The sequence below is a fragment of the Capricornis sumatraensis genome, chromosome 5, assembly GCF_032405125.1.
Source record: "Capricornis sumatraensis isolate serow.1 chromosome 5, serow.2, whole genome shotgun sequence".
In the NCBI taxonomy this organism is placed as follows: domain Eukaryota; kingdom Metazoa; phylum Chordata; class Mammalia; order Artiodactyla; family Bovidae; genus Capricornis; species Capricornis sumatraensis.
The window spans coordinates 14282723-14306025 of record NC_091073.1 but is presented as its reverse complement, the minus strand read 5'-3'; the positions used below and the strand labels follow the sequence as shown (position 1 = coordinate 14306025).

The 23303-nt window shown below is 34.8% G+C and overlaps 1 protein-coding gene and 1 long non-coding RNA gene across 2 annotated transcripts in view; one reads left to right on the top strand and one right to left on the bottom strand.

Annotated features, from left to right (window-relative positions):
* The window catches only part of KRIT1 (KRIT1 ankyrin repeat containing), a 32934-nt gene extending 12059 nt beyond the window's left edge, over positions 1 to 20875 (top strand). Inside the window, exons 8-16 of the mRNA XM_068972657.1 lie at positions 3086 to 3242; positions 3962 to 4069; positions 6053 to 6209; positions 7415 to 7566; positions 12894 to 13060; positions 13689 to 13776; positions 14242 to 14448; positions 20084 to 20200; positions 20520 to 20875. Coding sequence (XP_068828758.1) covers positions 3086 to 3242; positions 3962 to 4069; positions 6053 to 6209; positions 7415 to 7566; positions 12894 to 13060; positions 13689 to 13776; positions 14242 to 14448; positions 20084 to 20200; positions 20520 to 20588 — 1222 coding nt within the window. The 3' untranslated portion in view covers positions 20589 to 20875. The remainder of the gene's footprint in view (positions 1 to 3085; positions 3243 to 3961; positions 4070 to 6052; positions 6210 to 7414; positions 7567 to 12893; positions 13061 to 13688; positions 13777 to 14241; positions 14449 to 20083; positions 20201 to 20519) is intronic.
* On the bottom strand, positions 1098 to 21853 carry LOC138079895 (uncharacterized). The gene is made up of 4 exons (XR_011144940.1): positions 21756 to 21853; positions 11270 to 11351; positions 3144 to 3218; positions 1098 to 1218 (listed from the first exon to the last, which is right to left on the bottom strand). It is a non-coding gene; the product is annotated as an uncharacterized lncRNA (long non-coding RNA).
* Between the last annotated feature and the right edge of the window lie 1450 nt (positions 21854 to 23303).

Sequence of the window (23303 nt, the reverse complement as noted above, 5' to 3'; positions counted from 1 at the left end):
AATAGCATATTAATATAAATAGCAGAGTTTTCCAAATATATCTTATTTTCCAAAATAAAAAATGTTAATAAGAGAAGTAGCATTGTTTTACATTCTTGCATCATTTTACTGTCCAACCTTATAGAAAATAGTTGGATTCTCACATCTGATCTTGCCTTTAATTTGTTGCAATTTGCATGTCAGGGAGCTTCTAGAAAACTCCGCGGTACACTTAAGAGAAAATCATAGTGAAAAGGGCGAATAACATCTCAGTATTACTATGAAATATGTTTTACCTAGAGGACATGCTGAAAAGCTTTCAGCAATCTTCCTGGTTTCCGGGATCAGTCTTTGAGGATCACTTTGTGAAATCACCCCTAGGATTACTCCAAGCTTTAAAAATTACCATATTGATGACAGGTGCCTAAAAATTTCTCTTTACCAGAATCACCATTTCCAAAACTATTTAATTTGGCTTTCTCCCCATATGGGTAACCTCTCAGCCACTCAGTAAATGTCTCACTGACATCTCGTATATTTTCTCACCTCTCTCAAATCAGTGTCTTCTCTCTCTGATAGTACTTCCAGGCTTCACATCATTGCTAGAGAGTGTTTCAGAACTCTGATGATTTGGCTCCCTACAAATTATTCCGTCTGATTTCATTTGGGCCTTCACTGCAGCGAGCTGTGATTGTCTTTATCTCATTCATCCTGTCAACCTTTCGGTCCTCTATTCTAAACCTAGGAACTTCCCTAGGTGGCTCAGACAGGTAAAGAATCTGCCTGCATTTTGGGACACCTGGTTCAGTCCCTGGGCTGGGAAGATCTGGAGAAGGGAATGGCAACCCACTCCAGTATTCTTGCCTGGAGAATACCCATGGACAGATGAGTCTGGTGCACTACAGTCCATGGGGTCGCAAAGAGTCAGACACTTCTCTGCACTTTCTGCTTTTCTGTACTTTTTTTTTCTTTTGTCTTCAAACATACATGAATCCTCTCCCTACTCGAAAAAGAACCTTAATTTGAACCTACTGGCCCTTCTGGCCACTGTGCTGTTTCTTTCCTTCCTTTCACAGCCAGACTTCAGTGATAACGGGACCATACTCACTGCTTTCTCTTTTTCGGTCTTCATGAACCTTCTTAACCTTTCTGAGTTTTTAATCTCTTTCACTGCTCTGCTGCATTTAATGCTGCTGACCACCCCTTTGTTTGCAGAACAAATGGCAGTTGAAAGGGCAGCTGTAATAGAGGTATAAAGAAGGTCAATACAAATGCAAGATAATAATTGTTATCATTATTATTATTAAAATACTGGTCTTCATCCTGTGACCCAAGCATGTTTTATATTAATAGTATGGAAACTGTTACACTAAGAGTCAGAAAATTGGATTTTAACTGGTTAACCATGAAACCTTGGGCAAATTACTTAACTGGTACAAGCTTCATTTTTTTCATCTGTGCATGAGAAATATCTCTGCCTGCCTCATAAGTTGTTGTGAAGATTATATTAAGTAATTATATAAAGAAGTACCTTGAAAACTTTTTAATCATACAGTGTTTTTTTATTTTAATTATTTTTGTTATTACTTCTTGAATTGTCCCCCTCAGTATATTTTCCTATCCTGAAAGTATGTTTTTCAAGACACATTTCATTGTTCTGAGATGTTCATCTTTCTCTCTTAGAAAGGTTTCATCCATTCTCCCAGCTTTAACAGGCTCAGTTGGATGAATTTGTATATCTGGTACCTTAAGCCTTTGCCTTCCTCTTGAGTATCAAGTCTGTGTTTCAGTTGCCAGCTGAACAGTTTAATCACCCATTTTCTTAATGCATGAGGCAGAATGGAGAATGCAAAGATATAACTTTCAAGGAACATCCAGGCTGACAGAAATGTATATATACAAGGATGAAAATAGCTAATGAGATTAAAAAAGTAAAAGTAAAATGGTAAATTATAGTGGGAATATATAGGAGGTAGTTGGTAAACTGTTTCAGAGAAATAACAGAACTTAACTGAAATAAAATCAGGAGGAGGAAAAAAGACATCCCAAGAATAGCTAAGAACGTAAGCAAACAGTCACGTGAATGAAACGGGTAGGATACAAGTGGCAGGTTCAGGGCAGAGAAAAGCCAGAGCATGTGTGAAAGGGAAGAAAGTTGACAGTAAATTGGTTTAGTTCTAAAGATGTGCTGTTTGCCCCTCAAATGCACGATATCTGAGAGCAAATTTCCTTCCCCTTTTTACCCATTTATTTCCGAAAAAATGAATTGCCTTTCCACCATTGCGTTAGATTGAAGCCTTATATTATATAAGTCTTTGTAACTAGATGGTAAATTTGTAACTAGATGGTAAATTCACTATGTCTGGCACATTCTTTGTACTCTTTGCTTACTTTTTTTCCCCACTACCTAGAATATTTTACTTCTCTTCAGCATCTTCTCTTCAGCTTTCAAATTGTTCTTTTATCAGAATACTTTTCATGACTCTCTTAGACTGAAATCTTATCTTCCTTTTCCAACATTTTCTAAAGCATCATTATATGATTTGACAAATATATATATTTTGATGGCTACCCTCAACTGTTACTTAAATTTTACAGCATGATGTAACTTATCTCACATGTTTGTTTTCCTCTGATTACATTAGAAGCCTTTGCCAAAGCAGAAACCGTTTATCTTAACATATCTTTGTATCTTTCACATTGCCTCATTTCAACATTTACATGTAAATTAGGTCTTAGGCCTATTGTAAATTTTTAAAAATCATTATTAAATTTATGAGTTACTTTCTGCTCCTGAAAATATTTTTGACTAAAAATTTTATCTCTCTAATTCATAATTTTTGTATATTTTGTATGATTGTGATTCTGTATCGTCTGCTCTATCTTGTATTTGAGATTATATTTTCTCCCAGTTGATCAGAAATAGAAACATTTAAATTAAATCAGAGTACTTCATAAGAAATCCATAAACACTAAAAATATTTACATAAATGTCTTCATTCCTTGTTCTCTGCCATAGAAAAATCTTAGATTTCTTTGAGATGTCTGAAATTTGGATTTTTCAAACACTTCATATGACTTTTGTAGGTGTTTTATTTTTTTGTAGGTATGGAAAAGTTGAAGCCACTCGCATATTGTTAGAGAAAGGAAAGTGCAATCCAAACCTTTTAAATGGACAACTTAGTTCTCCTCTTCATTTTGCTGCTGGAGGAGGACATGCTGAAATAGTACAGATCCTCCTAAACCATCCAGAAATTGACAGAGTAAGTTATTTTCCAGGCTTTTTTTTTTTTAACATCCAAACAGTAAATAACTAGTAATGACACTTAAAATGTTTAGTTGTACACTTGAGAGGTCAGCTGAGAAATGAAAACAAATTTAACTTGCTATATAGAATAAATAATATGTATACATGTTGCATCTAAATTATAATAGAATACACCTCACATAAAATATACCATTTTTGCCATTTTTAGATGCACAGATCAGTGGCATTAAGTACATTTACATTGTTTTACAACCATCACCACCATGTATCGCCCAAATGTACATAAAATTTAGCTTCCTTTTCATTTTATACAAAGTGTCTCCTGTATTGCAGGGAGATTCTTTACCAACTGAGCTATCAGGGAAGCCCTTATATAAAGTGTTTTCTAAAAAATATCTTAAAGAAGGAAAAAGATATTTTGGAATTTGTACTACCAGATTTGTAAGGGAAAAATAATAGCTCTAACAAGACCTTTGTTGTTGCTATAAACAGAATTTTTGAAAAACAGCAGCCACAGTGATTAGTGCTTTGCATCTCCCATCTTTGGCTGTTCATGTTCACTTAAAGTATAGCATACAGTAAGTATGCCTAATACCTGCTTAGCACTTGCCAGTAGTCTTTTTAATGAAATTTTGATTGACTGATATTTTCCCTTGCTTGTATATTTGTAATGCCTTTTTTCTTTAACCTCTGATTCTTCTCTCACATTCTTAGCACATAACAGACCAACAGGGAAGATCTCCTTTAAATATTTGTGAAGAAAACAAACAAAATAATTGGGAAGAAGCTGCAAAATTATTGAAGGAAGCCATTAACAAACCAGTAAGAATTAACTTCATAGATATTAGTTAGAGCCAAGCATCGTATTTAAGTTGATAAGTAATTTTACGGATCTGTGGTAAGAATGGAAGGATGAATGTATCGATGGCTTCTTTACTACTTTTATAAAACCTCATGTTTAGATATCATAGATATTAAATTTGCTATCATCTCTAACATTTGGGCATTTATTCTTGCATATCAAAATAAGTTTGCATAAGTAAATCTTTTAGTCATTTAAAATTAACTTAATTCCCAATGTAATCTCTATACTTTATATGCTGATTACAAATTGTCACCAGTTCATTGAAGCATCTCTCTCTACTTAGGCCTTCTAAGTGAAGTGAAAGTGTTCATCATTTAGTCATGTCCAACTCTTTGCAACCCCATGGACTGTAGCCTGTCAGGCTCTCCTCTGTCCATGGAATTCTCCAGACAAGAATACTGGAGCATGTAGCCACTCCCTTCTCCAGGGCATCTTCCCAACCCAGTGACTGAACCCAGTTCTCCTGCGCTGCTGTCTTTACTGTCTGAGCCACCAGGGAAGCCCCTAGGCCTTCTAAGCAATATGTTATATTTGTAAATAATCATATTATACATTGTTCAGTAATTTAATTACTTAGCTAGTTCAGATTCATTTTCCTCCTTAAGATTAGTGAATGGGTTAAAATAAAAGAGATACTAGTCTTTTATTTTGCCTATTCAGCTTGGCCTTTCCATCTACTTATGTACAAAATAATTAGCCGTGGCATTAAAATAGAGAAGAATTAACAATTAGAAAAAACTTTGTTATGCCTCAAAGTTATAGTGACAGTATACTGTTTTCAATGTAAAAATTGTTTGAAAACTTGCAAACCGGATAAAAAAATTTATACCAACTAATAAAGGATAAAAGTTTTATACCAACAGGATATAACCGATATGTCTGACCCTTTCCAGACATTTCCATTAACTAGATAATATGTACTTGTTGAGTATTTCTGTAAATTTACCACCATGAAATGCTGAAAGTGATGTGAGAAATAATAAATACATGATCTCTGTCTTAAAGGGAAATTTCACACATTCATACACATTTTGTCAAAACATTATTCCCTGAGTACAGGACAAAAGCAAGGAAATAGATAAGCAGTACAGGTACCCTTGTATTAACTTCATTGCAATTTACTTTCTAATTGTATAGTTAAAAACACATTTTTATTTCTCATATAATCTTTAAATCTGGATGTATACAATAAAAGGAATTAAGGTACTTTTCCCTAAAATGAACTGTCCCGGAAGTTGTTTAGAGGCATCAGTTATTTCCTGTAACAATAAAAATGAATTGATAATATGATTTCTCTCTGTGATTTTCCAAACTGGAAGAAAGAAACTGGCTCAAGGTCTATTGTTCATAACTTTTATCTGCAAAGTCCTTTATCACAGATTCCTCTTGGGATAAATTATTGCTGGTACACATTTCTACATTGTAATTTGTGGCCCACTAAACTCATGAGGTAGTTAACTAGCACCAGATTTAGTTAACCGAGTGTATATCCCCCATTGTATTTACATTGTACATTAATAGCTTTAAAGTATCCTCTCAGAAGATTTTGAAGTGGAATATTTTTTTAAAAACCATTTGCCTTCATTTCTCAAACTTATTTGACCATGGAATATTCAGAAGAAATTTCATGTTTAAAAATATAAATAATGGAAGTAAATTTTTAAAAAATTTGCCAGAAGTGGTTAGGATTCTAAGCTTCCAGTGCAGGGGACACAGGTTTAATCCCTTATTGGGCCACAAAGATTGCAAGCTGTGCAGCAAGGCAAAAATAGAAAAAATAAAATATTGCCAGAAGATTCTCACTTAAAGTAGTTTTTCTGATACTTTCCATATTAGAAATCTATAATAAAGCAGATAAAGTTAAAATTAAAGCATTTTGGGGGGTTGGGATGTATAATTTCTACCCAGGTTGCATAATTTATTATCATTCTTTGTCCTAGTATGAAAAAGTTCGTATATACAGAATGGATGGATCATACCGCTCTGTTGAACTGAAGCATGGAAATAATACCACAGTGCAGCAGATAATGGAAGGAATGCGTCTCTCTCAAGAAACACAGCAATATTTCACTATTTGGATCTGTTCAGAAAACCTCAGTAAGAAACTTGTTATTCTGATGTATAAACCTCATTATTCCTTTCTGAGAGTGAGTTGGTAAACTGCAAGTATAGCATCAATTATTGTTGACTTTTAAATTTTCAAATGATATAATCTCTTTTACATAAATTATATTCAAACTGCTGAAACAGATAAGCCTCTGCTTGCTCCTGGCCCCTCTTTATTCATACAATGTTGGGGTGTTTTTTACTAATTGTATTGATTTATTTTTGGCTGTGCTGTTCTTCACTGCTGCGTGGACGTTTTTCTAGTTGTGACAAGTGGGGCCTACTCTCTAGCTGTGGCGTGAGGGCTTCTGATTGCAGTGCAGCAGAAGAACAGTGGCATCTGTTGTCCGGGAGCACAGGCCCTAGGGCGTGTGGGCTCAGTAGTGGCGCCCTGTGGGCTCCGGAGCAAAGGCTCGGGGTTGTGGCGCAGGGGCCTAGCTTCTCCCCAGCATCCGGGATGATCCCGGATCGGCCGTAAAATCATGTCTCCTGCATTGGCAAGTGGATCCTTTACTGCTGAGTCACCAGGGAAGCGCCATACGATGTTTGAAGTGGTAAAAGCCAAAACATTTTTTCTTTGGCCATGAAATTTGATCTGAATGCTGTTTAAATGCAGTTTAAATTTCATTTGAATGCCGTTTAAATGCATCCAACTTGCCTTTATTTTCAGTGCTCACCTCCTCTCAGAATAATACAGATATTCTTTTTCTTTATATTGGTTTTCTATCTGATCTTTTTATTGCAGTTCAGTTCAGTCTCTCAGTCATGTTCAACTCTTTTTATTTAAACTCAGCCTAATGTCACTACAGATTTGGTCTCTCAAAGAATTGCAAATACATAAGGGATTTCATCGAGGTGGTTGTGATTTGTTTTCTAGTGATTTAACTGTATATTTTTAAACACTAAATTTTTACTGATTTTATCATAATTAAATAGGCTATCATGGAATTAAAGATCTTAAATTCATTTGATAAATTTTAATCCACTTCCAGAATTATTCTCATAATTCTTATATTCTTAAAAAAGTCAACCTCAAATTGGGCATAATATTGATTAAAATCAATATTGATTTAAATTTAGACCTTTAATTTGTGTGTGTTCAATACTTAGGTACAGAATTTAATGAAAAGTTTCTCTGTGTTGATGTAATTAGTTCATTCTACATTATCATTTATTAAGGGAAAGATGTTTTTCAGGCCTTCAACTCAAGCCTTATCATAAACCATTGCAACATGTTCGTGACTGGCCAGAAATACTTGCTGAATTGACTAATTTGGATCCCCAAAGGGAAACACCACAGCTTTTCCTAAGAAGAGATGTGAGACTTCCTTTGGAAGTTGAGAAAAAGGTTTGCTCAGAAATCTTTTTTATAGTCATTTATGTTCAGAATCTGCTGAGTTCCTATTTTACACACCAGAGGCAAACATTGTGCTCTTCCTTTACAGGAGGGTTCATTTCTGTTTTTCTGTTCAATCCTCACATCCCTATTGTAAGTGGTAGAGTTTGAGTCAGTCAACTTACAAAGCCCCCTGGTTGGTTTTTCCATTTCCACCTCCATTGTCTTAAAATACAAAAGAAATCAAGATTCCACCCTAAAGAGAATAGAGAGAACTAAAAAAAAAAAATTTTAGATACAGAAGATTATATTTACAAAGGGGACATTAAAAAGTAGTCAGTGTGTAGCTATTCTTTTAGATTCAACAGAGAACTATAAAAAATGAGAATGGAATTTACATGATTAAAAAAAAAGTCTGTCCTAAATAAGTATGTCTGGATTTGAATTACTATAAATGTTAGAAGTGAAATAATGCCATCTGAAGGATGATCAAACAAGGGAAAAACCTAAGGGATATATTACAAGTTAAACTAAGTGATAGTCTAAATGCAGCGGTAGCTTTGAAAATTGGGGAAAAGAAAAGTTCTGAGATCTCATAAATTTGGTGAAGAAAATATACAATGCATTTCTTCATTCTTTTATTCAAGGAAATACTAAATACATAAGGTTAAGCACATTTCAACATGTGAAAATTTCAGTGACCTTGTCCAAACTTGGTAAATATTTTATGTCTGACTATTCATATTGTCTATCTTATATTATCCAACTTAAGGTAAAAAAGACATTTGACAAAATCCAATAGCTTTTCTTGATAGGACTCTCAGAAAACTAGGAGGGGAGCTTCCTCAATCCTATAAATGGCATTTATAAAAAACCCATAGTTAACATACTCGATGGTAGAAGACTGAAAACTTTTCCTCCTAAGATCAGGAACAAGACAAGGATGCCTGCTTTCACCACTGCTGTTTAACACAGAACAAGAAGTTCTAATGAAAGTAGTTGGTCACACTCTCCCCAGCAGCACCAAAAAGTAAAGAAAGAAAAAAAAAGGGACATCCAAATCGAAAAGGCAGAAGTTAAACTGTCTCTGTTGATAAAAAATGAAATGATCCTATATGTAGGGAATTCCAAAGAATCTACACAAAAGCTGGTAGAACTAATAAATGGATTTAAAAAAATAAAAAATAAAAAAATAAATGGATTCAGCAGAGCTGTAGGGTACATGCTCAACACGTGAAAATCAGTTGTTTCTATAACCAGCCACAGACACTCAAAAAAGGAAATTAAGAAATCCTTTGGAATAACTTCTATAAGGATAAAATACCTAGGAATAAATTTAATAAAAGAGATGCAAGACTTATATACATTGAAAACTACAAGAATAAAGTGAAGGGATTCACATTTCCCAGTTTCTTAGTACAAAGCTATAGTAATCCAAACAATTTGGTACTGGTATGAGGATAGAATTGGGAATGGAATAGAGTTGAGAGTCCTCAAATAACTCCATATACCATTACAACTAATTTTTGACAAGGATGCCAAGTGAATTCAATGAAGAAAGAGTAGTTTCTTCAACAGATGATGCTAGGGCAACTGGAAATTCACATGTAAAAGTACAAATTGGATTCTGATCTCACACCGCATCAAAAATTAACTCAGTGTCTCAATAACCTAAATAAAAAAGCCAAAACCATAAAATTCTTAGGACAAAATATATGTGTAACCTTTATGACCTTAGATTTGGCCATGGAGCTTTAGATATGACACCAAAAATATGATCACACCAAAAGTATGAGTAACAAAAGAAAAAATAGATACATTGGACTTCATCAAAATTAAAATCATTTGTAAATCAAAGGACATTATCATTAAAGAGAAAAGATAAGCTAGATAATAGAAGAAGACCCTTGCAAATCATATATATGATAAGTGTTTCAGTTTAGTTCAGTTCAGTCGCTCATTCATATCCAACTCTGCAACCCCATGGACTGCAGCACTCCAGGCCTCCCTGTCCATCACCAGCTCCTGGAGTTTACTCAAATTCATGTCCATAGTGTCGGTTATGCCATCCAACCATCTCATCCTCTGTCATTCCCTTCTCCTCCCACCTTCAATCTTTCCCAAAATCAGGGTCTTTTCCAATGAGTCAGCTCTTCACATCAGGTAGCCAAAGTATTGGAGTTTCAGCTTCAACATCAGTCTTTCCAATGAATACTCAGGACTGATATCCTTTAGGATGGACTGGTTGGATCTCCTTGCAGTCCAAGGGACTCTCAAGAGTCTTCTCCAATACCACAGTTCAAAAGCATCAATTCTTGGTGCTCAGCTTGCTGTATAGTCCAACTCTCACATCCATACATGACTACTGGAAAAACCATAGCTTTGGCTAGATGGACCTTTGTTGGTAAAGTAATATCTCTGCTTTTTAATATGCTGTCTAGGTTGGTCATAACTTGTCTTCCAAGGAACAAGTGTCTTAATTTCATGGCTGCAGTCACCAACTGCATTGATTTTGTAGCCCCCCAAAATAAAGCCTCTCACTGTTTCCATTGTTTCCCCATCTACTTGCCATGAAGTGATGGGACTGGATGCCATGATCTTAGTTTTCTGAATGTTGAATGTTTACTACTCAGAATATAAAACGAACTCCTACAACTCAGCAACAAAAAAACAACTCAATTAAATTGGGTAAAGGACTTAACATTTCTCCAGTAAAGATACACAAGTGGCTAACAAGCACATGAGATGTTATTCAAGATCATTAGGCATTAAGGAAATGCAAATCAAAACACAATAAGAAAAAAAAAACCACACTCTAAGAATCCACACCTACTAGGATGGTTGTAATAATAATAATTTATAAAGGAAGATATTGATGGTTGAGGAAGTAGAGAAAATAGAACCTTTGTATGCTGTAGATAGTAATATAGAATGATGTGGCCTCTGTGGAAAATAGTTGAATAGTTCTTAAAAACAGTAAACATAGAATTACTATTTGATCCAGCAATTCCACTCCTAGGTGTATATCTAAAGAAAACAAGAGCTCAAATATTTGCATTCCAGCATCCTTATCAGCAATATTCATAATAACCAAAAAGGTGGACAGGAGCTGTGTTCATCAACAGATCAATGGATAAAGAAAACTGCAGTCTATACATACAATGGATTCTTATTCATCCATAAAAAGGAATGAAGTGCTGAAACATGTCATAACATGGATGGACCTTGAAAATATGTTAGGTGAAATAAGCCAGACACAAAAGGGGAAACTGTTTGATTTTACTTACCTTAAATAAGTATCTAGAACAGGCAAATTCATAAAGAGAAAGTATGTTAGAGATTACCACAGGTGTGATGCAAAGAGAATGAGGACTTACTGGTTACAGAATTTCTGTTTGGATGTTGAAATGTGAAAACAGTGGTGATGGTTCACAGCATTATCAATGAAATGAATGCCACTAACTTCTACACTTAAAACATAGGTAAAGTGGCAACTTTTGTTAAGCAAAATGTGATAGAGCTATAAAATCTGCAAGTGATCTAAGTATACTCAGCCTGTCTTCCTTCTCCACTTAAATAATATTTTCACAGTTGGCTGGTAGAGAAAGAGTCATAATAATGATAGTACTTGGACATTAGATTAATTGCATTTTATACTACAACTTAGGTAAAGTAGGGTCAAGTGAAAAAGAAGTAAGGTTTAAAGAGTACTTACAGTGAATCAGAATATCATTATCTGGTAAAGTGGTTACGTTCTTTCACTCCTTGTGTAATTGAGAAATGCCTGTTTTTACCATCTGAAAGATAGAAGAATTGCATTTTTTTTGGTTAGGATTATTCTTTTAGGATAAGAAGAGCCTACTTTCATTTAAAAAGAACAGTTGTTGACTAATACTCCCTGAATACACTATTAGGAATTATAACTATTCTCTACTCAAATTCTTCAAATTCACTAAGTCGGTTTTTACTAGAAAAATGTTTTCTTTCACTTTTTCCCAACATTTAGCTTCAGAAATTAAAAACCCATAGAAAAGTTGAAAAAGTAATAAAATCTATACCATATACCATTCATTAAATTCACTAATTGTTAACATTTTACTATATTTGCTTCACCTTTCCTCTCTTTTCTTTGTAGACCATTTAAAATTGAGTTGCCGGCATCATGGCACTTCATCCTTAAATATTGTAACATCATATTCTAAGAACAAGGATGTACTATACATACTACAGTACCACTATCAACCTAATAATAATAATATTTCCACAATAATATCTAATATCAGACCCATATTCAGATTTCCCCCCCAGTTTCTCAGTCTCTTAAAACGCTCAACTGAAGAAGCTAGTCAACCTTCATGCTTTGTATTTGTTACCTCTTTGCTTCTTTTAATCAAGAGCAATCCCCTTATCTTTTTTCCTCCATGAAATTCTGTTTCGATTTTTTAAATATTGTGTGGAGTGCTATTTTAGTTAGCAAGACAACAAAACTTTTTACTGTAAGGAATTTGGGTCATTGTAAATCATATATGGAAATACTCAAGTATTTATTTAGAATCTCTGTAATTGGTGATCATATTCCAGGTATAAATGTATTCTGTAGGGTAGCATTTTTCAGTCTTTTTTAATCTTATCAGATAAAGGGAAACTTTAGTTTTTAAAATTTAAAAAAAGTATGCTCTCCTTTCATGTTATTTATCAAATAAAAACTGTTAAGTTCTTTTCAAACTTCATGTATCCTTCTGGGAATTGACAATACTTCCTTTCATCTTCTTTGTGATTCACTACTATGTTGTGTGAAGCATAAAATATAGAAGGATGTTTGAGGAATATAAAGAATTTAGGTAAAATTGTACTAGAAATTACTCACACTCATATCCATAAACTGATGATAATTTCACCGGACTTGAATCAGAGGTTAGCAAACTGGCCTATTACTATATCTGAACTGTTGCCTATTTTTGTATATCCTGTAAGCTATTAATGGTTGAAACATTCAGAAGAATTAATATTTCATATGTGAACATTTCATGAAACTCAAATTTCAGAATCAGTATAAAAAGTTTTAGTAGAACTCTGACATTTGTAGATGTATTGTCTACAGCTGCTTTTGTGCTAAACTAGAAGAGTTGAGTCACCCTATTAGAGACTTTATGACTCACAAAGCTTAAAATAATACTGTCTGGTCTTTAATAGAAAAGACTTGTCAACCTCTGCTCTAAAGCAAAAACAGCTTATTTATATGCAGTTACATAGCTTTTGCTTTTTCATGTTAGTGACAAGTTGTACATTTATAACAGGAAATTGTGGCCTAATAACCATACTATATTTTCTCCTTTAAGATTGAAGACCCACTAGCTATTCTTATTCTCTTTGATGAAGCCAGATATAATTTACTGAAGGGCTTTTATACAGCTCCTGATGCTAAACTGATAACGTTGGCAAGTCTACTGTTGCAGATAGTTTATGGAAATTATGAGAGTAAGAAACACAAGCAAGGTTTCCTAAAGTAAGTATTTAATATAATTCATGGTCTTGTGCTATGCCCAAGATTCAGCTTACCAAGGAAGTTTAGAAATTTGTTATTAAGAACTATTTAGACAGTGGTTTGGAATTAAATAATATAAGGCATGGAATGAGAAGAAAACCTATAGTAATGCATTCTTTTAAGTTATATTCTCTCCAGGGTTATTTTTCTTATATTTGAATATAGTGTGATATGCCTTATACTTGTCTTTTTTTACTGTATATTTAAATAAGTTCACTAAAACCTTACTTAGATAACGTAGTTAAAAAAAAAAAAAAGTTATAAGGCAGACGTATTTCAGAATCCCACCCAAAAACTAGTTCATGTTTCATGTTGTGAGAAAACACTGAAGTTTTAGCACATCTAAAGTTTGTTTATTGTAGTTTTCAGTATTCAAAAATATTTTGTGCTTACTGACAGAAGAGACATTTCTCTAGACTGAGCAATGCTGGGGTCATGACTTCTTGCTTAAAATGTTGAGTTTTCTGATATTTTAAGGATAGTATTTTTCAGGTCAAAAATCATTTAAAACCATTTATATCTAAATGATTATATTAGTTTAACTACTAAAGATAATTTATTTTTAAAATGTTGGCATATTTGCTTACAGTGAAGAAAATCTCAAATCTATTGTACCTATTACCAAATTGAAAAGTAAGGCACCTCACTGGACAAACCGAATACTTCATGAATACAAGGTAAGCTGTAAAATAGAAATAAAAAGAGATAGCCTAGTGGAAATTTTGTTAGTATTATTAATGTATTAAACATAGGTACATTAAATTTATATTCCTGAAATTAAAAAGTTATAGTTCACATATCTGAAAGAAAAAGTAGCAAGATACTTTATTTTTAACAATATAGAATTTTTTACTGATGACCATCTGTATGCTGGTACTGTGGTAAGTGCTAGAGATTTTTTAAAAATATGAAATAATACACTATCTTTATCTATGCACTTAAAATGTAATAAATAAGCGTTATTTTTTGACCTTGATTTTTCTTTTTAAACAGAAGATCTCAGAAGAAAAAGTACCCTTGGGATAACGTCACACATGTTATTCTTTGGGTTAGCCTTGATTTTAGAGACTGTTTAGTTGACCTGTTTGGATTGTTACAGGTACATTCTCCTTTCACATCTCCTTATTTTACTTTGTTTTTAGAATCTTAGTACAAGTGAAGGTGTCAGTAAAGAAATGCATCACCTACAGCGCATGTTCTTACAGAATTGTTGGGAAATTCCTACATATGGAGCGGCTTTTTTCACAGGACAGATATTTACAAAGGCAAGCCCCAGTAATCATAAAGTCATCCCTGTGTATGTAGGTGTGAATATAAAAGGACTTCATCTCCTCAACATGGAAACTAAGGTAGATTTTTATCTTTTCAGCTGTTTTTGACCAGTCACACTATATATATAATATCTAAAATAACAGTACTAGGCTACATGAACAATTTCATTTATAATAGCAGAGGATGGGGGTTGAAAACAAAATGACTACCAATAGGGAGTTAATATTAATTGTAGTACATTTTTACATTTAAATACCTTGCAGCCATACAAAAGAATGAAGAATATTTTTGTGTAGAATGATCTCTAAGATATATTTGGTGCTGAACCATACGTAATATGCTATCATTCATGTAAAAATGGGTAGAAACAGGTAGTTAACGGAAGAAAACAAAAACACTAACACAGAAAGATACACACACATCCCTTTTCATTGAAACATTACCTACAGTGGCCAAGATAAACAACTTAAGTGTCATCAGTGGACAGGTGGCTAGAGAAACAGTTTGTGTGTGTGTGTGTGTATATGTGTGTGTGTTATGTTCAGAATTGTTGGGGAATTCCTATGTATGGAGCAGCTTTTTGCACAGGATAGATATTTACAAAGGCAAGCCACAGTACTCAGAGAGTCATCCCTGTGTATGTAGGCATGAATATAAAGGTTATACACACATACACAGTATTATTACTTGGCCATTAGAAAGAATGAAGTCTTGCCATTTGCAACAATATGGATGGACCTTGAGGGCATTATGCTAAGTGAAGTAAGTCAGACAAAGATAAAGGCCATATGATCTCATTTGTGTATGGTGGAATCTTGAAAAAGCAAACAAGCTCATAGAAATAAGAACAGACTGATGGTTGCCAAAGGCAGGGAGTTGGGAGATGGGCAAAATGGGTAAAGGGGGTCAAAAGATAGAAACTTTGAACTGTAAAATAAGTCATGGGATGTAGGATAGAGCATAGTTAATAATGCTGTATTACATATTTGAAAGTTCCTGAGAGATGAATCTTAAAATTCCTCATCACAACAAAAAAAAAATGTGTTAACTGTGTATGGTGATGAATGTTAACAATACTTGCAGTATATACAAATACTGAATCATGAGGTATACCTAAAACTAATATAATGTCATATGTCCGTTATACCTCAAAAAAATGTGGGCAGGTGAAAACTAGATTTACATAAATATGTGTTGTGGTGCTTTTGTATGCATAAAAAGTTTCTTAAAGCCTTTGGAAAAGGGAAACTATGTAACTGGGCATAGGAGTAGAACAGAGACATTTCACTATATGGCATTTTGCAACTTAAAAAAATATGTAACTGTGATTGTTTTATCTATTTAAAAATTAATTACATATAAATGAAAAAGATACAGATTTTAAAAGGAAGTAAAATACCTGAAACAAGTGGTTCATTTTGAAAATTTGAATTAGTTACAAGAACATTTTTGGGGCCAGGATGAAGTGTGGATTGGACTGTGAATACCTGTTAGAACACTTCAGAACTTTTCTATTCCACCATCTTGGTCTGGTGGAGGTGATGGAATTCCAGTTGAGCTGTTTCAGATCCTGAAAGATGATGCCGTGAAAGTGCTGCACTCAATATGCCAGCAAATTTGGAAAACTCAGCAGTGGCCACAGGACTGGAAAAGGTCCATTTTCATTCCAATCCCAAAGAAAGGCAATGCCAAAGAATGGCAATGCCAAAGAATGCTCAAACTACCACACAACTGCACTCATCTCACACGCTAGTAAAGTAATGCTCAAAATTCTCCAAGCCAGGCTTCAGAAATACTTGAACCGTGAACTTCCAGATGCTCAAGCTGGTTTTAGAAAAGGCAGAGGAACCAGAGATCAAATTGCCAACATCCACTGGATCATGGAAAAAGCAAGAGAGTTCCAGAAAAACATCTATTTCTGCTTTCTTGACTATGCCAAAGCCTTTGACTGTGTGGATCACAATAAACTGGAAAATTCTTCAAGTGATGGGAATACCAGACCATCTGACCTACCTTCTGAGAAATCTGTATGCAGGTCACAAAGCCACAATTAGAACTGGATATGGAACAACAGACTGGTTCCAAATAGGAAAAGGAGTACATCAAGGCTGTATATTGTCACCCTGCTTATTTAACTTATATGCAGAGTGCATCATGAGAAATGCTGGGCTGGATGAAGCACAAGCTGGAATCAAGATTGCCAGGAGAAATGTTAATAACCTCAGATATGCAGATGACACCATCCTGATGGCAGAAAGTGAAGAACAACTAAAGAGCCTCTTGATGAAAGTGAAAGAGGAGAGTGAAAAAGTTGGCGTAAAGCTCAACATTCAGAAAACTAAAATCATAGTATCCGGTCTCATCACTTCATGGCAAATAGATGGGGAAACAGTGGAAACAATGTCAGACTTTATTTTTTTAGGCTCCAAAATCACTGCAGATGGTGACTGTAGCCATGAAATTAAAAGATGCTTACTCCTTGGAAGGAAAGTTATGACCAACCTAGATAGCATATTCAAAAGCAGAGATATTACTTTGCTAACAAAGGTCCGTCTAGTCAAGGCTGTGGCTTTTCCAGTGGTCATGTATGGATGTGAGAGTTGGACTGTGAAGAAGGCTGAGCGCTGAAGAATTGATGCTTTTGAACTGTGGTGTTGGAGAAGACTCTTGCGAGTCCCTTGGACTGCAAGGAGATCCAACCAGTCCATCCTAAAGGAGATCAGTCTTGGGTGTTCATTGGAAGGACTGATGCTGAAGCTGAAACTGCAGTAGTTTGGTCACCTGATGCGAAGAGCTGACTCTTGGAAAAGACCCTGATGCTGGGAAAGATTGAGGGCAGGAGGAGAAGGGGACGACGGAGGATGAGATGGTTGGATGGCATCACCGACTCTATGGACATGGGTTTGCATGCACTCTGGGAGTTGGTGATGGACAGGGAGGCCTGGCATGCTGCGATTCATGGGGTTGCAACGAGTCAGACATGACTGAGCGAAACTGAACTGAACTGAAGCGAAGCTTATGTAAAAAGGCATTTTAGATTAGGAAATTTCACTGTAAATCTAATATTTATTTTCATCATTTAAGTCTTATTTATGTAATCACATAACTTCTGAAAATATCTCAATGGTAGTTATTTCATGATAACTTAGAATCATTGTTATAGCAGTTATTTTCCCATACTATTAGATATGCTTGTGATTGGAGATAAGGACTATGCAGGGACATATGCAGAAGGGGGACTGGCTTCAGTAATTCACTTGGAACTTGACTTTTTGAAGTCTTTGATATTGGCTTGTTTTTGAGTCATTTGCTTATCATTTTCTATTTAAACTATTTTATTCATGCAAAATAAACTGTTTCTTATCTTATAACTACTTTTTTATTCCCTATTGCACTGTTTGTTAAAGGAAATGAAAGAGAAATTCCCCTTGTCATTTCAAGAAATTCTTCCTCTCCCATTTTAGAGCATTTTATATCAATATCTGCAAATTCTTCTGCTTTGAACTGGTGGTGATGCCATGGGCGTAACACTGAGCCTTTTCTCTAAACTGTGTATTACGTTTGTCTTTTGGTAGCATTCCAAATTTAGGCAACAGTAAAAAGCTTTATATAGTATTCAAATGATGGTTCAGTAATATCTGATAACATTTCATCCTATGAATAATATTCTGTTCCAGGACTTGAGTGAGATAGCAGTAACAGGCAGAGGATGATAACAGTATTATTAAGAATCTGCTTTTTCTGGAAATAGAAATGCTGTCATTGGCTATACACAGAGGTGATTGAAACCAAGGGAAATAGTGTTTTCTTGCCACATAATCATTACCTCTGTGCTCCGTAAGCTACAGGTAAATTTATGGCACTATAAAAGCTCTAATATTTTCAAATCATCAAAGATGAGAATAGTCAGCTTGTCGTCAGTTGTCTTAGATTGACCAAGACCTAAGGTGTCTATATGGTCAATATGACAGGCTTGCTTAAATAGAGTAAACCCCTTCATCTGAAAAAATATCTTCATCTGCATTTAAAACTCTGTTTCCGTGTGTACTTTGTGTAAATAGCTATCTTAGCAGATCCTACCCATATGTTATATTTTATAAGTGTAGCTATTTGTAAGCAAAATGTTATTATTTTCCCATTAGACATGGTATACACATGTTAAATTAATTACATTATATTTCACTTACAGAACCTCACTTTCAAAATGCCCTAAATCATAATCTTTCTGGCATATCGTTTGTTTATTTTTTACCATCATTATGTTAAGAACTGCTAGTCCTAGAGAGGTAATGTTTCTAAATATATTTATTTTAAAGGATGGCATGAACATTTTCTGTGTATATATGTATGCAAAGAATATATTTATTTTTAGGTAAGAAAATGTAAGTTATTATTAGGAGATAATTATTCTTTAAATAATCAAAAGATTGGATTCCTATTTAAATATATCATTATTTAGAACATGTAGATACAAGGTACTATAATTGTTTTTTAAATAGTTCTGTTGAATATATGAAGGATATATTATTAATTTTTAAAATAATGTTTATATTTACTATATATATGGGCTTCTCCCTTGACTCAGGTGGTAAAGAAGCTGCCTACAATGTAGGAGACCTGGGTTTGATCTCTGGGTTGGGAAGATCCCCTGGAAAAGGGAAAGGCTACCCACTCCAGTATTTTGGCCTGGAGAATTCCATGGACTGTATAGTCCATGGGGTCTCAAGAGTCAGGCACAGCGGTGACTTCCACTTTCTTTCACTTACTATAAATATAGCAATGTACTTATTTTCAGTGATATGAAATTGCCTAAGTCACCAATTTTACCACATTAAATAAATTTCAGATTTGAAAGTACTGTATGAATATTCAAAAGGTACTGAATATATAAAACAAATTGTTTTTAACCTGCAGAAAGTAAAAACTTATAGTATACTTAATTTTCTTGAAAACCACTGATAGAACGGGCATCTTTGTTTTCCCATCATTGGGTAAGTTTAAACTGTACATACAGTGTGTTGATTTGTTATACTTAACCTATTTCAAAATGGTTACCAGCCACACCTCTGTCACACCACATAATTATAATTTATGTTTTCTGGTGAAAACATTTAAGATCTACTCCCTTAGCAACTTTCAAACATATAGTACAGTATTGCTAACTATAAGCACCATGCCCCACATTAGATTCCCAGAACTTAATTCATCTTGTAACTGAAAGTTTGTACTACTTTGACCAACATCTCAGTTCCCCCCACCCGCTAGTGCCTGATATAACCACCATCCTACTCTCTGTTTCAATGAGTTTGGCTTTTTCAGATTGCACATATTAAGTGGTATCATCCTATGGTATTTGTCTTTCTTTAGCTTAAGGCCCTCAAGTTCCATCCATGTTGTTGCAAAAGATAGGATATCCTTATTTCTCATGGCTGAATGTGTGTGTGTGTGTGCATAAATAAACATACATAGCACAGAATGGGCATCTTCAAAAAACTCTGTCAGTCTGATAAAAAGAGTATCATTGCTCAAGAAGTCTGCTGTGACTCTGTGCTGCAGGCTATGTCAAGTTACCAAGTGCGCTTTGAACAAGTTTTATTCTAACTTTTAGAACCATTCTGTTTAGACCTGGCTAGAGAAGTGTAGATAGTAAGAGAAGATAGGTGTTGTTTTTAATAAATATTTCAATATTAATGATTTCCAATTATGTTGCAGGCTTTACTCATTAGTCTTAAGTATGGTTGCTTTATGTGGCAATTGGGAGATGCTGATTCATGTTTTCAGATCCATAGTATGGAAAATAAAATGAGCTTTATAGTACATACAAAACAGGTAAGTACCTAATCAGTTCTTGATTTATATGATAGTAATAAACTCTACTGTATTAGTAAAATTATTTCTTTCTTTAAAAATGACAGTCCTTTTTACTTCAAGTAAAACCTCTTACGTGAAATTAATGTTATTTAAGACCAAGGTAAAAAGGCAGGTCTTTCCTAAACAAAGCAAGAAACTTAGCTGAATAATTTATCGTACTCTTATAACAATGAAAAATTCCTTTTCAGATCGAGAACACTCTGTCTACTGCCATGTATGTCATTTACACATTTTTACATGTTTCAAATTTATTGTTGACGTATATTTTACTTTGTAGGCTGGCCTTGTGGTAAAACTACTAATGAAGCTAAATGGACAGTTAATGCCCATGGAAAGAAATTCATGAGAGGAAACCAGCTGATACTCAAGCCACCACATTTTGTGATGTAGATTTTTTCCATGAAAGATTTCTTAAACTTACTTTTAACAAGGCATTTAGTCTCTTGTAATATATATGTATACTGTTACATTGTACAGAATCTGTACTCATGTTTGGTGTGTGATATACCAGTTAGTTTTATATAATATCCTTATAAGTTAATTTTTAAGAGAAACACAAAAATGTGTAGATTGATAGTCTGTATAACATTAGACAAAACAGTAAGCTTTAAAAAAGTTATTTTTGGTAAATGATAAAGAATTTAGAGGGGAATATGATGAAATTAAAAATACAGTTTTGCTATATCTTTGTGTGTGTCATTTCAAAATATACAGAAAGTCAACATAATTTGAATAAAGAAAATGTGTTTTCTACTTAAAGCATATATAACACTATTACTTAAAATGTGTTTTTGTAATCTTTGAACATTTTTCAACATGTTTTTAAGATACTTAGTTAAAATAAGCTAGTATATCTCAAAGTATTATAGTTATTAAAACACCTGTGTCATAATTATCTGAGTACCTTTTAAAAACAAGGATTTCAGGGACTCACTCTAGACAAGTTCATTCACTGTCTTCAAAATAGCAGGGCCTGTGAATTTTTTCTTAAGTTTTAGTTTGTTTTCTGTTGATGCGATTCCAGACCCAGAAATGAATTTGTATTATTGAAGTTAAGTAAATTATACAGACTTCCTGGCACACAAACACATACACACATGGACACACAGACTAAGGGACAGTCTCTGGTATCAGTTGTTTCATTTATTGAGAACATGCTGCATTTTATGAGTTGGCACAATGGTGTAATATTGCCTTTACATTGTAGGAAGTAGATCACCAAATAGCTGGTGGTTTTCTTTAGGGGAGCACTGATGTCATATGAGTAACTAACTTGATTAATCTGCTGTTTAATACTGAAATTAGGCTTTCCAATTCCAAGAATTGTTGTATTCAATTCAGAGACAGTTCAGAGATTGAACAGTCATATTTAAAATTAGCCCACACATTGCAGATAATTTTTTCATATTATCATCTACTCTTCAGATTGACTTCTGCATATGTTTAATGGTGGTCTGCTGAGCTTTATTAAGATTATGTGGTTCAGTAAATTAAATGAGAAACCCTGATTTACCTTTAAGTCGATGCTGAGCATTTTTGACTACATAGACAGCACACTGTTCAGTTTCATCCATTTCAGTGGCCTCTGCTGCTGCTGCTGCTGCTGCTGCTGCTGCTGCTGCTAAGTCGCTTCAGTCGTGTCTGACTCTGTGCGACCCCGGGGACTGCAGCCCACCAGGCTCCCCCGACCCTGGGATTCTCCAGGCAAGAACACTGGAGTGGGTTGCCATTTCCTTCTCCAGTGCATGAAAGTGAAAAGTGAAAGTGAAGTCTCTCAGTTATGTCCAACTCCAAGCGACCCCACGGACTGCAGCCTACCAGGCTCCTCGGCCCATGGGATTTTCCAGGCAAGAGTACTGGAGTGGGGTGCCACTGCCTTCTCTGTCAGTGGCCTCCGTTATTACCAAATACTCTGTTGACCCCCAGACCTAAAACTCTAGCCTCAACCTTTCTTCTGAGTTCTTGATCTTAATTTCTTGCTATTCCAGCTCCCCGTCAGTGGTTTGGACAAGGAACATCTATTTCATTGTAGCTGGAAGCAGTTTGTTCCGTCTCCTGCCCCATTCTCTCCGTATGCTTGTTATTGTCTGGTTAATGGCATCAAACTGCATGTGGCTGCTTAGCCTGGAAATTTGGGAGTGTTCTATAGCTTTTCTGCCTTTACTCATCCTATACATTCCTCTTACCAAGTTCTGTCAAATGTCCTGTGAGTCCTTTCCTGTTCCCTGTCTGTGTTTGCACTGCAACCACCATAGTTCAAGTCCTTGCCGTCTGTTCCTGGGCTCACTGTAGCGTCTTCCCCTGGCTTCCCTACCCAGAGTCTACATTCTGCCCACCTGTTTCTCCACAGCTCTCTCATAGGTCAGTTATTTCATTACCGTCTGAAAACCCTCCTCACTGCACGTAAAGTTAAATTTCAGTTCCTTCGTACTGAATATGCTAACCTGCCTATCCAGATTAATATCTGTCCATTTCTCCGACACTCATTCTGTGCTTCCAGCACAGTGTTTCCCAGCCCTGGCTCTGCAGTAATGTTGTATGGGGAGTTTTACTACTTTATGACTCAATAATTTGAGGTAGGGCCCAAGCATTTCTGTATTAAAGTATCCCAGGTGATTTTTATATACAGCTTAGGGTTTAGAATTGCTGTTCTAACTCACTCTAGGAGATAGCCAAATGCTTTTTCTTTCATAGAGGGAGGTGAGGATACATTTCTGCTACCTCAAATAACTCCCTCCTCTACTTAATCTCACGTACCCTCCTGGAGTTGTACAGTATGGCAGCTCTGGGAAAAGGGAAGAGGAAATTATTAGAGTAGCATGGCTATTAAAAGCTTAAAAATACACAGCATTAAGTCAATTTCAAAATTAGTAGGGATAAAATGCATTACTGTCAGACCATAACAAACCAGAAATAAACAATAAAGGGGAAATGCAGACAGCTTTTAATGAGTGCCTAGGAGTATGTGAGCACTGAGGGTGAAAGATACTATTTTCCTTTTCATCATTCTTTCAAGAAATTTGATTACCTCTTATGTGCCAGGGAGCCAGTGGTAAGGAAA